General features: G+C 34.6%; 2 protein-coding genes and 1 non-coding gene across 4 annotated transcripts; 1 reads left to right on the top strand and 2 right to left on the bottom strand.

The window, feature by feature from the left end:
• Nucleotides 1–500: 500 nt before the first annotated feature.
• LOC100815528 (uncharacterized) lies at nucleotides 501–4,774 on the top strand. Of its 2 annotated transcripts, none has more exons than XM_006589589.4 (4): nucleotides 501–805; nucleotides 1,510–1,601; nucleotides 1,724–1,772; nucleotides 3,002–4,774. In XM_006589589.4, the coding sequence occupies exon 4, from the start codon at nucleotides 3,082–3,084 to the stop codon at nucleotides 4,480–4,482; it is 1,401 nt and encodes a 466-aa protein (XP_006589652.1). In that variant the 5' UTR covers nucleotides 501–805; nucleotides 1,510–1,601; nucleotides 1,724–1,772; nucleotides 3,002–3,081; the 3' UTR covers nucleotides 4,483–4,774. The 2 variants fall into 2 exon arrangements, with proteins under 2 accessions (XP_006589652.1, XP_040861902.1); XM_041005968.1 differs by having other exon boundaries at nucleotides 1,727–1,772.
• An 881-nt stretch (nucleotides 4,775–5,655) lies between these two features.
• LOC100795465 (vacuolar-sorting protein BRO1) lies at nucleotides 5,656–14,939 on the bottom strand. The gene is made up of 8 exons (XM_003536597.5): nucleotides 14,025–14,939; nucleotides 11,022–11,972; nucleotides 10,842–10,931; nucleotides 10,617–10,685; nucleotides 7,461–7,601; nucleotides 7,025–7,073; nucleotides 6,656–6,759; nucleotides 5,656–6,468 (listed from the first exon to the last, which is right to left on the bottom strand). The coding sequence occupies exons 1-8, from the start codon at nucleotides 14,697–14,699 to the stop codon at nucleotides 5,929–5,931; spliced, it is 2,619 nt and encodes an 872-aa protein (XP_003536645.1). The 5' UTR covers nucleotides 14,700–14,939; the 3' UTR covers nucleotides 5,656–5,928.
• On the bottom strand, nucleotides 12,963–13,216 carry MIR10190 (microRNA MIR10190). The gene has a single exon (NR_161646.1). It is a non-coding gene; the product is annotated as a microRNA MIR10190 (primary transcript).
• Nucleotides 14,940–16,382: the final 1,443 nt, after the last annotated feature.

A 16,382-nucleotide genomic window follows, 5' to 3' on the forward strand; every position in this document is an offset into this window, starting at 1 on the left:
GTTTTTCGTTACATTTCAGCCCTTTACCATAATTCCTTTACCGCGTTTCAACTAGAAAGTGTGATATAACTTCATTTAATCACACATCTACCGAAAAGTTCTTTGGAGTGAATTATTGAAGAGCAGGGTCCTTTCTTCAAGTAAATAGTTTAAAGGGAATCATTGAGTTAGTTAATAGCCGCTCACACGGCTAATCTAGTTGTATTCAAAACTAACAGCCACTTGTTGGATAATTGGATTATTTATTTTTTTAGTGGGTTTTTTTTTTATGAATTTTAAACTTGTTATAATATTTTTATGGAGTGTTCTTGTATGATACTTTATCTTAATGGTGTAAAAAAAATTCTAAAATTTAATCTAGTGCATTTTTAATGAAATTTACTAAATTGGGAAGTCATATTCATGAACTATAGAGTACAACTTTCTTTAATTTTCTGACGGAAACCATTTCTTGCGATTAAAGATGGTAAGAAATATTTAACAGTTTATAAATTGTTAGAAATATATATATAAAAAAAAAAAAGAAGAAGCAAAGCTGTGATTATTAATTTTTCTCACTCAGCTTCATACTTGATCTCATTGTAATGGCTTACGCTTTATTAATGAAATGATAGTGAAGGGACAACAACCAATGTAACACCTATCAGTGCATCTGGTGGAAGCAGGATTGCAAAAAAAAAAGAAAAAAAAGATGAAGTGATGGTGAAGGGACAACAACCAATGACTCACTATAATGAGAAATAGCATCTTGCAAGAAACAGGGAAATAAAAGAATAAAGACAATGGACAAGAGGCAAATTATTAGGTAGTTTTATATTATCATAGTCCATGTTAATTTTTATATGATATTTTATAGACATTTGTTAAGAGTTAAGACTCAGTTTTGAATAGGTGTGGTACGTACTATCTAAATAATTGAAGACTCGGTTTTGAATAGCAATTTTTTTATGAACATGTTAGAAATTGCAAATTACAAATTTAATTTCGAAGTTCTAAAACATTCCGTTTCTCCTTTGCCACCATTAAAACCGTTTGGGATACTTAAAGAGTTAAGACCAACAAGAGGACAAGGGCCTTCAATTAGCGCCATTTCACTGTATAAGCCAGGAAACAAAACCTAATTTGAAGTTAATTAATGATGCTCCTTATGATTAGTTAAATGAGTGAGGCCACTGTGGAAAAGTAAGCTATTAATTTACAGCAACAAAAAAATGCATTACATGATTATACAGGCATAAACTTCCATGTGAGTTAAGCTTAATATTTTTAATTATTTACCCATGACTTCGATTGCAACTTGCAAGTTTAGTATTTCCCTTTATTTGTCCGAGTCTTGCTATTTGCAAGTTTAATAATTTTTACTTACCCTTATCCGTGATTGCATCTTGAATGTTTAATATTTGTCTTTGTCTGCGTCTTGCAACCTGCATGTTCAATATATTTGTCCGTACATGCATGACCATGTTGCAAGAAGTCTAACAAATAGTACTAATACTTACGGTATTGCAGGCCGAAGCTCCAACGCTCTTATTACATATAGTACTAATACTTAGTGCTCCCTTCAAGCTCAAGCTCTCACTCCATGACTCACACTCGTAGAGGTTGGTTTCTACTTTCTTCGATTAACAATTAATTAATATGTTTTGTGGATGCATGGTTTTCTAGCTTATGAAATTATTGTTTTGATCAACTTGGCCTGAATTAATTCTGTGTGTATATGCAGCAGCAAAAGATTTAATATCTGATTCTCTTCCGAGTCTTGCTTAATTCAGGTGCGTCACTTACGTTTGAGTTTCACTTGGCTTTCACGGGTTTTTTGTTCTTTGCATATGAAATTTTAAGGGAATAATTTGATTATTAAGTGATTTTTTTTAAGTGATCGTCATGTTATTAATATAAAATATTTATCTTAGATTATATTTAAGAAATGAAAAATATTCGATATTCAACACCTAAAGAGAAAATAAAAACATAAGTAAAATTTATAACTTGATAGAAAGAGAAAGATAGAAAAAAAATAAAAGGTACTAATGAAATGTTTAAAAATAAAAAATAATGTGTATCATTACTTTAAAAAAATTTAAAAAATTTGAATTTAAATTCATTTAGACAGCCAATAACGTGTGACCTTGGTAAGTAACTTTAAAGTATCATATATTATATATATTTTCAATTATTTAATTAAATTATTTTAGTGTAAATTGACATTATTAAATTATGTTTATATATTCATAATTTTTAATTTGAATGAAGCTTTAAAACTAAAATAAATGAAAATTACCAAATAGCTAATGTCAATATTAATTAGTTTATAACTTAATAGTGTTTTGCTTGAATTTTGTTCATATATCTTTATCGTTACAACGAAGTTCCTTTATCACTTTCTCTTACATAACCCTTAAATTCTTATTGTTTACCTAATAAGAAGGTTAAGAGAAGTTTGAGATTGAAAATAATTTAAGACGTAGAAAAAAATAATAGAATGTGAAGGATATTGTAAGATTTAAGGTTAAAGTTTTGAAGAGGGAAACATGAGGTTCTTATATTAAAGTGAAATATGATGTATCGATTGGTGAATCTTGAGTAAAAGAAATGGTTTACTAGGTTCAATTTATAAAGATATTGTGAAAAAAATGGGGTTTTTAAATATACAATAAAAAAATTCATAGAATGATTTATTGTAGTAATTAAAAAGGTTGGATTTTTCGTCACGATGGAAAAATTATGCATGGTTTAAATTTGAAACAACATTATTAAGACAAAAAAAATCACATATTAAATATGATAAAAAGATTAAAAGTACAATTAATTTTTTGATATTTTAGGGTGTGTGTCAATCATTTAAAAAATTTGAAATGAAAGGAAAAACCAAAAGGTAGGATTAACTGGTTCATGTTCGCCGTAACTTCAAAGTCTCAGCAAATCTCGAAGTAGTGGTGAGTTTTTCCTTTTTATTTTATTTTTAATTCTTGCATATAAACTTATTTTATTTTACTTGTAGGTCTTGCCTATAATTTACAAGTTTTTAACAAATATTTTGAAGACCTGTCAATTAACTCCTCAACCGTTAGACAGTGCGCAATGATCATGGAATTAGATGAAATTAGATGGCTTGCCCAATTAAAAGAGGCAGAAGAAAGATTTAAAGAAAAGAATCAAATCTTAACTCCCAAGATCCAAAGGGTACCTCTTTTGTTGCGACAAAACAAGAAGTTTACTAAGTACTGCTCGCCAAAGCTGATATCACTTGGTCCCATCCATCACAACCACAACCACAACAATGAAAGCCTGAAGCTAGGAGAGGATTATAAGCTTTTATGGACATCAAAGTTTGTCACGAAATACCATGAAAACATCAATGAAGATACCAACCAAGTGGCCCAATTTTTGCTTAAAAGGATAAAAGATGATATCAAAGAATTGAAAAACTTGTTTGATGAGGATACAATATTATTAGGATGGAAGAGCAATGACAATTACCTCGCTTGGATGTTATTTGTGGACGGATGTTCTTTGCTCTATTTCATGGAGAATATTGACATGCAGCATCCAGAAGCACTAAACCTTGAGCTTGACCAATTGATGCAAATGTGGAGAGATATGTGGCTGTTGGAGAATCAACTTCCGAGAAAATTGCTTGAAATGCTAAGCAAAAAGAAAGGGAGTGACTTGGATGATTTGTTCCTCAATTTTTGTGTCTTGGGTGAATCCAAACGATATGGAAACGTGGTGGTCTCAATTCACAATCATAAAGCAATTCACATACTTGATTATTATCGCTCAATATTGATTAGCCCACATAATCACATGGAGGTAAATACTATATCCCCATACCAAGATGAAGGGAATAATGAACAGCACCATGATGTTGGTTGGTATACTTACAAAAACATACGAGATTTGAAAAGAATAGGGATTCAAGTAAAGCCTCCTAATTCCCCTAGGGGAAACTCAATTGCATGGAGTAATATTCGTTTCAACTCTAAATGGAATGGAGGAGAATTGAGGCTTCCAATATTGATGTTCAATGACGTTACACCTTATATATTTCGGAACCTCATAGCGTACGAGATGTGTCCAGATGTGCATTGCAGATTTGAATGTTGTTCGTTCTTTTCCTTCATGGACTCATTGATTGACAATGCGGAAGATGTGAAGGAACTTAGGTTAAGTGGTGTAATACAAAACATGCTGAGAAGTGACGAAGACTTGGCCAATCTCATTAACGAATTGGGCAATGATTTGCCAACTAACCTGTTCTTTGACAAATTCCACTCCCGTGCCGTGACCTTTAGCGAGAAATATATTAAGGTGAAGACCCAAATTGAAAAGCATTACTCAAACAGATGGAGGAGATGGTTAGCTACAGGCTACAATACTTATTTCAGCACCCCGTGGTCTATAATTGCCTTTTTGGCTGCATTACTTGCATTAGTTCTCTCTTTTCTCCAAACTTGGTTCACCATACATCCCAATAAATGATTCAAAATCCAGGAACGAACAGGCGTACTCTCGATCATGTGCATGCATACATGCGTGTATGTTTTTGTTAATAAGGTGATCTCCATATGACCCTCAAAATCAAATAATGATTTTTAGGGTTAGGATCTATCAAAGCGTGTTAGTATAAGTGTTAGGTACGGTGCTGTCAAAAGATATTCTCGTTTACAATAAATAATTTAGAATAATGAAATATGATATTTTATTCAATTATTTAAATGTATTTAAATATGAAGTTTATTTAATAAAAAAATGCATGTGTTAGTCGTTTCAAATAAAACTCTCATTCTTTTTTATTATTATTTTTTTTCTCCTAAGTTTTTCCTCAAATTAAAAGCAACATTATTTAATGCCATAATTTGCTAATTATTCAATGTCTTTGTAATAAAACTGGTCATTCTGATTAAGGGATTACCTTGTTTTTATGAATATAATATATATAAAAATAGCATTACCAGTTGAAATCTAAACGCCTGGATTAATTGGCAAAAGAAAAGGTGTGAAACGATAGAAGAAAGAAAGGGTGACCATGTGGCATGTGGTGCTACTGTACTGGTGCATTGGTGGGAGAATTCATTCCAGAGAAAAGAGAAGGAGCTGGCGTGATGCCATGAATTGGAAGGACAATGGGTTCCAGCTGCACATAATAATCAATCCATGTGCAACAATTGATATATATATTGTTTCATGGATTCATTGATCGACACTGCTGAAGATGTGAAGGAGCTCCGACTAAATGGTGTATTTCAAAACTTGCTCGGGAGCGACGAAGCCTTGGCCAATTTCTTTAATGAATTGGGTGATGATTTGCCAACTAAAATGTACTGTAACAATATCTCCACTGATGTCGTGGCCTTCAGCAAGAAATATATTGCAGTTAAGCATCAAATTCAAAAGCATTATAGAACTAGATGGAAGACATGGTTGGCTGAAGTTTACAACACTCATTTCAATACCCCATGGGACATTATTGCCGTTTCGGCTGCGTCACTCATTAACCCTCACTTTTATCCAAACCTGGTTCGCCATACATCCCAAATGATTGATAATGCAAAAGGAATAGTCTCGTACGTGTATGTGTTTGTTACTTGTTAGTATAATAAGATATTTATGTGGCTCGACAATAAATAATTATATTTGATACTATGTCACAAATGCACCAGTAAAGCTTTTATATTTCCTATTCGGACTGGTGGGAGAATTCCCTCTTAAAGTACAAGTCAAACAAACTATACATACAACGTTGTATTAAGAGTAACTATGCACAATCCAATGATGACGTAAACCATAAAGAAAGCAAACAGAAACTACAAAAGATTTGCTCAATGAAAAGGTTTTTATAAGATAAAGGGCTGAATCTCATTTATTCAAGAGATAATGACAACAGAAAGAATATTATCTTTATCCTACAAGATGTATGGATGAACACTATTGCTGCTTATAGTAGCCACTTTGGTGAGGCGGAGGGTATGGAGATGGAATGGTATAAGGAGGCCGAGGAACAGAACCAGGTTGTTGTGCTTGTGCATTGTAGTATGGACCACGCCATCCGGGATATGCTGGTTGGCCATACTCATGGTTTGGCGGTGGCTGATGATGAACCTGAGCGGGTGGGTATGGCGCAGTTGATGATGGTGGAATGTGGTATGGAGGTGGAGGCTGATGATGTTGTGCAGGACTACCATATGGGGGAGGGGGATGATGGCCATAGGTGGGAATTGGTGGCTGCTCAACTGGCTGCTGCTGATAATAAGGTGTTTGGGGACGAGGAGGATCTGTTTGTGTATTGGATCTTTGATTTTGGCTTCCCACTGAAGGGTAGTTGCTGTTAAAAACACCTGTGTTTTTGTTATCCTGGAAACTCAGACCAGCCACTTGTCTCTGAACATCTTCAATCATTTCCCTGCACTGGATGTTCCGCGTCATCACAAAGTCGTTGCTCTGCTGCTTTACATTTGTGATTGCATCCTATTAAACAAAGAAATTGCATATTATTGCATGATAATATTTATTTTAAATAGAATCGTCAAACCATATTATTCAAAAAATATCAGGAGCAATTTATATTAAAATGATGATAACATGCAATCAATTAATAAAATAGCAAGTTTTTACAGAATAGAATTAAAAGCATATATAGTTGATAAGTTCTTACCTGCAGCGTAACATAGAATTTTAACCCTTCATTGATGTTGTCCTTTATTTCTCTAAATTTTGCTATGGCAGCTTCAATCTGCTTGTAGGCTTTTTCACGTGAAGCTGAAATAAATACAAGAAACCATCAGGTCAACTATGATACAGGGTGCACTCAAATTGGAGCATTCAGCACAAAATGAATGGAAAAATCAAAAACTGAAATTTCATGTACATTAATGCAACAATTGAGAAAATTTTCTTTTACTGGTTAGTCATAAAATTTTATGTGCAGTATTAAACATAATCTAAAAACAGACTTAACCTCGTCAACATGAAGGCAAGTTATAAAAACCAGATTCAATCTAGAAAACAACCAAATGTGATTTACCTTTGTAATCTTCAAGATTGAAGATAACAGAGAACTCATCATTTTGAGCCTGTGAACAATGGCAAACAATTATCAGAATCACATCATTAAAATTCATCACTTCCTCCACCATCTATCAGAAGCAAATACAAACACCTAGAAAGGAAGTGTTCAACCATAATGGAAGATAATCTGCATTTTTTGGTTTCACAGGTAAGGTCCACCCTCTCAAGAAGCATGAAATATAAGAAAGGTAGCTTGTATTTGCTGCTAAAGTAGTTACTTGGGAATTCGTTAGCAGTGGTAATCAAGAATCTTAAGTATAGTCCCGCGTGAATAGCAACATAGTCCCACATAATGAAAAACAAACCTACAAGATAGAGGGGAATATTTCTTTTCTTATATGTATTAGCATTTGTTCTCTTTAGATGGGTTACGGGTATACAGAGATAAGCACCTGGATCTGCAGCAACAATTGCTCTTGCGCCTCGATATTTTGAGCTATTTCTTCACAAATATGGTCATATTTTGCTATCTCCTTCTTGAAGAGATCATCATAAGAACCGGTGGATGTCATCAACTTTGGTAATATATCATCCTGAAGATATATATACAAATATAAGCAAAAAAATATTTGTGTATAATAGATTTGTGAATGGTAAAGTGCACAGAAGGAAACATTCCCAGCAATTTCTTCATATCCACAACATTAGAAACCTAAATGAAGAAAACAAACCCAAACCACTAATTCGTCTTGCACAATAAGTTAACAAGAATGTAAGTTTAAAACAAAAAAATGCCATAGATTTCTGTTTATCTTTCTTAATTACAGTTCAGCACTTTTTCACATCACATGTAGGGAAATGTGAATTCAAATGATAGAACACTGATAACAAGAATGGAGGGAATTTCACATTAATCAATAGATATAAAAACTCCACATTTGAATTACTTAGAATAAGAAGAAAGAAATAATATATGAAAGAAGAAGCCTGTACACAAGAATAAAAAGTGAAAGGTTGATGCTAAACGGTGCCCAAAAATCAAAAGAGAAACTTTTTTTATATTAAAAAGTGCTACTAACCAAGGCACTGATTAGCATGACCCAAAGTGAAAATAGAGCCTTTACACCTATGTTGCACAAATACATGCCAAATTGGTGGTGTATTTGACTATTGCATATCTGATATTGAAATGTGACAGACTGAGGAAGGTGCAGGGTGAGAGCAGGAGATGGCAGACAACAAGGATGTAAGGAAGGGGTGCAGAGGAGAAGGGAGAATGCAAGGGACTTAAGTTTAGGGGTGTTCACGGGTATGGGTCATCCGTAAACCCGAATTGATTTAAACCGATCCGAATAATTTGGGTTGGGTCATTTATGTATTTAGGTTAAAATCGAACCGAACCGATCAAAATCGTTCGTGTATGGGTTGGATCACAGATTTAGATTTATATATCCGATCAAAACCCGAACCGATCAAAATTTTTAGAGTTGTTTGATTTGGCTTTAAATACTGTTAACATTGGGACTCCAAGTGTTGGGACTACTAGTGTTGAAATCTAGTAGCAACAAATTTGGTTATAGTAAATCTGGTTACATCAAGTCTTATTGCAAGAAATTAGTTAGTAAGGAATAGTTGTGATACAGACTATTATAGTAAATCTCGTTGAAGAATATTTTGTTTTAATTTGTATTAGTCTATTCTAGAATATTATGTTGATGGTATTAAATGAATCAATTTTACTACTTTTAGACATTTAATAATATTGTATTAATTGTATTGGATATTTGAAAGAATCATGATATAAAATAGTAGTTTTAAGAAAAAAATCAAATTTAAATGGGTAATCCATTGGTCTAAATCGAACCAAACCATTCATGAATGGGTTAGGTTGGGTTGGGTTTAAAAAAAATTATGAAAACCAAACCAAACCGACTAAATTTGATTGGGTTGGATCCCGAATTTGACTAAAACCAGCCAGAACCGACCCGCGAACACCCCTACTTAAGTTGGTCACAAGTGGATAAATTTTATATTTCTTTACATTTAAATATCAATTTTATTTAACACAATGCATACCTGCATCTAAATTTTTTTAAAAGAAAAAATGTATGTATGATATCATTTCAAATAATAGTATTCATACCATACAACATAGATTCGGAGTCATAAGCTTAAAATCATATTCAGTTCTCTAACATACACAAAATGATTATACACTTTGTGCAGAAATATTGATGATATCATTTTTATATCTTAGAATATTTTAGAGTATCCAAGATGATCAATTACGATTTATTCTTCTTTTATATTTTATGATTTGTTTCCTTATTTAATTAGGATCTTTGTAATAGGTATATCGTATCATGTAAATAGGAATATTATCTCCTATATTTATTTGTATTTATTGCATATACAAAACGGATTCCGTTGTGTAGTCAAGACCCATGATTTCAGCATCTATTTTTCTCTCTTTCAACACACTTCATTTAATATATTTTCCTTCTGCACTCAACAGTCAACACATGAATATATTTTACTACCATTGAGTTCCGTGTTGCTCCCTAATAACATCACAAAAACAAAATCACTCCACAAAAAAAATAATGCTTCTTCCCATAGAGAACCAAACTCCACATAAATATAGGGTTTAATAACAGGTACAGGTTACTCATGCTGTCAATATACATTTACAGTTGGAATTTTTTTTCTATTTCTTTTGTTTACATTTTAATACCTTTTGCAGCTTTAAATCAACCTTATAGGGTTATGCTTCATATGATCACCAATGAATAAAATATTCTGACAAAAGTGAAAGCACAATCACAATTCACTAATATACCCAACTATTGCAAGCTATAGAATTTTAATATAGTTTACCATAATGAAAATAATAACACACCCATCAATGATAATGACTCTCATCAGCCTCACACAGCACATGATTGGGATTAAGGACTGGAGCAACTCATGAAATTACAATAAAAATGGAATAAAAAAATAACATACTGGACTAAAATCCCCCAGGTTGTTTGTCCCACATCAGACATGTGCATGGTTGAGTTTGTGCAGTTTGCATTGCAATGGATAGAATAGGTTGATTTTACCTCCTCTAAAGTGAGTGATTCACTTTAGAGATGATGATAAGGAATCTCAACCGTTGATAAGAAAATCAAGGGAGATTTTAACAAATATCTATGATTTGTTATGCTTGTTTATGTAATATCAATCATGGATTATCTCATGATTCGTATCAGAAGTTAAGATTCATTATTTTTCTCTCAGCAAAATATGAAATTCTGAATAGTTTAATATACTTTTGGATGTTGCACATGCGTAATCCCTAATTACCCTAAGAAAACATATTGGACAAAGGACATTAATTGTTGTATATTCAGAAAGGGGAGAAGCACACATTATATGCAAACAACAGGAGAGAACTTTGTAATATTACTTCAATATCATTGAATGTCACCAGAAAACCAAGTTGAGCATGAACAATGCATATAATTTGAAGGAAAGACAAATATATTTCATGTCTTCAGATGATAAGACATGAAAATTTAGTCTCTACAAGAAGAAATGCCTAATTATTTGAATAGTGCTTATACCTTTCTTTTCATCTCTTTAAGCATATCTTCAAGACCAGCCCTTTGAGCTCCTAGAGTTTCTAGTTGCCTCTGCATTAGTAAGCACAAAGATTTCAACATGCACATTAAACTATGGTTATGACATAAAACAACAGCTGCAAAATTTAGACTCAAGAAATGGTTATATTTTATTTCTCAGAAGTAAAAAATCATAATATAACAATAGCAAGACCAAAACCAGCATACCAAGCTTTGCTTGAGAGACCCCACAATAGCATCTTCATTTTGATCAAAAGACATAATCGGCCTTGCCAAGCTTGGAAGTGCAGATTCAATCTGATTAAAAAAAATCAGAGTTTCAATAACTTAACAGAAAAGATGACACTGAGAAGCAGACAAGTTATAACAAATAGTTCAACAATTTACCGGACGGGCATCAAGGATCGACATGAGTGATGAATGTTCTCTAACAGAACGCTCAATCCTACCATCACTCTCAGCAGCTTGCTTCAAGTTACCTGCAAACCTGTTTAGCCTATCCTGCAAGTTCTTGGTCAAAGTGCTTGATTGAGGCCTGGTCCATTTTGTGCCAAATTGGCTTCTAAATTGAGAATCTTCCCTTGCTTCCTTCTGCAACAATTCCTCAGTCTGGACCAGCAACTCTTGATTCACCCTCCTTAGGTCCTTAAGTTGCTGCAACTCTGCTTCCAAACCAGCAGGGCCACCACTGATCTGCACAGCCTCCACATCTTCTTTGAGACTTGTTGGTAGAGTAAAATTTCCTTCCAAAGCAAGAATGGATTCGGGCAGCTCCATTTCCTTAAGCCTAACTCGGGTTAACTCACTAGCTTGCTGCAACTTTTCAGCTTGTGTTCTTATAACGTCATCTACCATTTCAGTATACCGGGAGAGGGCTTTTGCACTGTTGTCTGGAACAAGACTAGCAAACATCTTCTCCTTGCTTGCATCTAGCATCTCATTCATCACCATGGACTTAACCATAGAAAATGCCGGAAGAGGCGGTAATGAACTTGGTGAAGGAACTCTCATGAGGTAAACCCTATCATTCTCCTTGACTGCCCTTTCAAGGTTCCGGTTAATATTGGCCTCTAACTTTCCAATTGCATCTAGAATTTGCGCTGCAGCACCCTTAGAGCTCTTCTTCGCCTCAGTCAGCACATTAACAGCACTCCGCAGTCGTGCAATCTCCTCTGCTATCTCCTCTTTATCATGCAGCTCCAATCCATACCTATAACAAGCTTCCGCATAAAACAGTGCCGCCTTTAACTGCACGTGAACTATCCAGGACTTATCAAAATGCTGGCTCAAGGGTGCAACATTGAGCGCAGCTAAAGCTTCCTCATAATATATCCCAACCTACAAGTACAATACCTCAAATACAAGTCAGTTCTCAGCCAAAAAACAAAACACGTGTCACAAGATCAACAAATCAGTTGTCAAAGCAGTCAAACAATTAGCAGCATTTGCATCAAAGGTGCATACTCACAATTCATGATTCATAGTTAAAATTTCACTCGCCAGAGAGTCCTAAAGCTCGATAAGGACTCAAGAAACCCCAATGAGCTGCTACCGTGCATGACTTGGTGTGAAAGGACTGATTACACCATTTCAATGAGTGTGCCCTCTAGAAACCATTATATTGGGCCTAAGAATCAAATACCCACCTGTCCTCAACTAGACAATCTACAAAAAATAATTGATCAAAGTTGCCACATAATTGGCAGCATTTGCATAAAAAGTATCATATTCACAAATGCTAAAAGCACAGTCCTAAAGCTCGATATGAACTCAAGAAACCCCAAGGAGCTTCTACCATGCATGAAAGGACTGATCATGCCTGTTCAATGAGTATGCCCTCTAAAAACCATTATATTGGCCCAAGGATTATACGCCCACCCATCCTATTTGGAGCCCTACGACGTCACTCACATCTATATTCATTTCTAAAATGTTGGAAAAGTTATCCAACTGCAAGCTCATATTGCTAGAAGTATTCTCCGAATATGGCCAGCGATCCACGGACTTCAAAGCTAAATCTTTTCCTAGTATGGCATGGCTGAAAAACCAATGAACTCAGCAAATACATCTTCCGAATGTGCAAGTTTGAACTTATAGCTGGCAATGACTCCGTACCCATGACAAAATGACTTCATATGGGCCTTTCCATTTCATAAATGTGTTTTGAGCCCTTTGGATAATCCAACCCCGGCACCTGGTAAGCTTTCAGAAATGACTTTAAACATGGCTTCTGCTGTGTCTCTTCGATCTGGATTCTTACTTGGATATCATTCACAGGCGAGACAATACTATGTCGTCTTGATCTCGGAGTCCGAGGCAAACCTTACAGACTTGCAGAAGCTCATAATAGTCATCAGGATTGTGAAAGTAGGATTTGCAGAAGCTCGTAACAGTCACAACACCGCTGCTACTCTTCCTTCATCTCATGTTGACACCGCTGCTTCTCATTCTTCGCAACAGGTGATGTTTCCTCTTGCGGCACTCATGCTAGTCCTGGCGGAGCCTCCTCCTCCGCTCCTCCACCTAGTGATCAGTCTCCCTAATTTCCTATTCCTGATGACTATTACAAGCTTCTCACTCCGAGATTTAGACAGCATACTATCATGTCAATTGTGAATGGTATCTGAGTAAGAATCCAAATCACACAGCAGAAACTATATTCAAAGCCATTTCAAAAGCTTACCAGGTGTTGGGGATGGATTATCCAAATGACTCAAAACACAATGCCCTTACAAAGTCACTTTGCCATGGGTACAGACGATTGTCAGCTATACAAATTCAAACTTGCACATCCGGAAGATGTATTTAATTTTGCTGAGTTCATTGTTTTTTCAATCATGCTATACTCAGAGAGTAGAAAAAGGTTTAGCTTTGAAGTTCGTGGATGTTGGCCATATTGGGAGAATTCTTATTGCAACGTGAGCTTGTATAGTTGGATAACTTCTGCAACATTTTAGAAGTGGATACAGGTGGGAATGATGTCGAAGAGCTCCACAAAGGATAAAGGTGTGACTTGTGAGTGACGTCGAAGAGCTCCACATAGGAAAACTCAATGGAATTCATAAATGTCTCGATACTTTTTTCTAATTGTCTAAATAGTCAAGAATTAAGATCATTCTAATGCCCTCTTTTGCCATGCATAAACTGAAACAACAATTAGGATAAGCAAGAATAAGAAAGCTTCAATAAGCGCGGATACCCCTAATACATTGAAACTCATTGCCCATGCATAAAGAAAAACCATTTCAACATCAAAAAACAACACAAATGAGAGCAAAACTATAATAACGAAATCGAAATTGTACCAACCATCTTCATAATCACTCAACTCAAGTATCAAACATGAAAGAATGATTATAAGTTAAAACATAGAACAAACTAGCACCGGACCTGCCTAGAGATCTTGGCACAGACACCGGGAGTGCTCCCTTTGGCAATGGTGTTCTCGAAGACGCACTCCTGCGCCTGCGCGAGCATGAGCTTCTCCAGCATCCCGGCGCACTCAACGGACAAATCCACAGTGGTGGAACTCCCAACGGAGGCCTTCAGGGAAGCATTGTCGCGAAGGAAGGCGAAGGATCCGGCAGCCGCGATGAAGGCGTGGGAGGCCTGACGGCGGCCATCTACAGTGTTCCGATCATAGGACAAACCAATCTGGCTGTAAACGGCACCCAAATTGAAGAGCACGGAGGCCTTCTCGAGGTGGATGTTCTGCTGCGAGGCCTTCTGCTTGGGCTTGAAGGCGTCGAACCAGACGAAGGTGAGGGCGTTGACGTGATCGGGGTCGGAAGAGATAGGGAACCGCGTCTCCACGAGGCAGAGAGATTTGTAGTAGGATTGGAGGAGATCACGGCGCGCCGGGAGCGATGGATCGGAGTGGCGCTCCACATCGGAGCGGAGTTGCTTCAGGGTTTGGAGATCATCCTCGAGGTTCTGCGCCTCTCGCTCCGAGTAGTGGAAGGCCACGTAGTTGCGGAGAGGGCGATACAGATCTACACTGTTCGTCTTCTTCTCGGAGATCGCCAGCATGATGTTTGCCGCGGCGGAGGACGACGGCGCGGCCATGGCGAGAGAAGAAGATTCTAGAAAGTTTAGTTAATTACAGCGTGGTGTGGCGTGGATAACCAAAGTCCTTTTTTCCTTTCAAGTTTGAAGGGTGGAGTTGCTAATTGCTATGACCGACCAATCAAATACGATGCCCCATCAGAGGGTTTTGATCTTCGGACATTACACTATTAAATTATTATTATGATTCATGGAACGCTAGAAGGTCATTCCCAGGAACTTGTTATTTCAGGAAAATTCTTAACGCTTAAGTTTATGCAAAAAAAATAAAAAAATAACTAGCATGGCCTTGTGCAATGCACGGTTTTTTAAGGAAAAAAAAAATAACAACTAGGTGAATAAAAAGTAAACTAAAAAAATAACTGTCCAATTAATACCTGATTACGGTCAGACAGTTTTAATATAATTATTATTCTTTAGAAGTACAACTTTAAAAATAGATAAATTAATAATAATAATTAATTTTGATCATGCAAAGAAGGAAAAATTAATAATAATAGGTATCTATCTACTTTAAATTTTAATATTGATTAACCACAATCGTATAGTACATAAGTTAAGAAATTATACTAAAATTTAAAAAATATTTATCAGCATATTAACGTTAGTAAAGAGTGATCCAATCTGTTGCAAAAAGAGAAGGAAAAATCTAAATCCCACGGAAGAAGGTACACTATATGGATTATAAAATGTTGTTAGATGACGTTTGTTTTACATATTTTATTATATTTTGAGGAATAATGTTCTTGAAAATATTATTATTGAAAATTTTATTCTTATTAAATATGTTCGGTACATATCTTTAATTTCTGAAAAAAATTTAATTTTTTTAATTGACATAAAAATATTAATTGAATAAATAAATGATATTGAATAATAAGAAAGTGATAAGTTATTTTAAACATTTTCACGGAAATATAAAGTTTCCATCTCATTACATGGAATGGAATAGAAAGATGAAGAAAAATGAATTATTGAAAATGATTTATGTCTAGTAATATTTTTAATTATTTTGTAACAAATATGGAAATACATATTTCAATGTTCACATTACTCTAAATTCAGTAAAATTCTATGAAAACAAAGGATTCCTTAGACTTTAATCCATCTATTCTTTTACTGGGGATTAAGATGTAAAAAGTCAAATCTATCATTGTCTCATTGCATGTCCAATATTCAACTCGGCCATGGGGGTTTAATATTTTTTATAAAGACTATAAATATCTTTTTATTAAAGTTAATCTTGCTTGATTTGAGTAAGACTTCTACGAGTTGATTTTTGTTTGATTTGAAGACTCATTTGATGATAAAAATAAAATAAGATTAGATAATATATGAGAGTATTATAAAAAACATGTTAGATAACAGCAAAATAAAACTTTAATCATAAATAATATAATATTTGATACATCCCAAATGACAAACTAAACAACCATAAGGTATAATATAAGTGGTATTAAAATGATAAAATTGTTGTTTTTCCGTTAAAATTACATATAATTTATTAAGTGTATAATTGAATACTTGAATGTTTAAATTCAGATTTTAGTGTAAATACTTGTTTTCGTTCTTGAATTTGTTAGACATTGATAATTAAATACTTGACGGATGAAAAAAATGTTCTCAAATTTTAAAAAAATACAACAAATTAGTTTTACTTTTTGTTTTTTGGTTAACTCAATT

This window comes from Glycine max, chromosome 10 (assembly GCF_000004515.6).
Source record: "Glycine max cultivar Williams 82 chromosome 10, Glycine_max_v4.0, whole genome shotgun sequence".
NCBI lineage: Eukaryota > Viridiplantae > Streptophyta > Magnoliopsida > Fabales > Fabaceae > Glycine > Glycine max.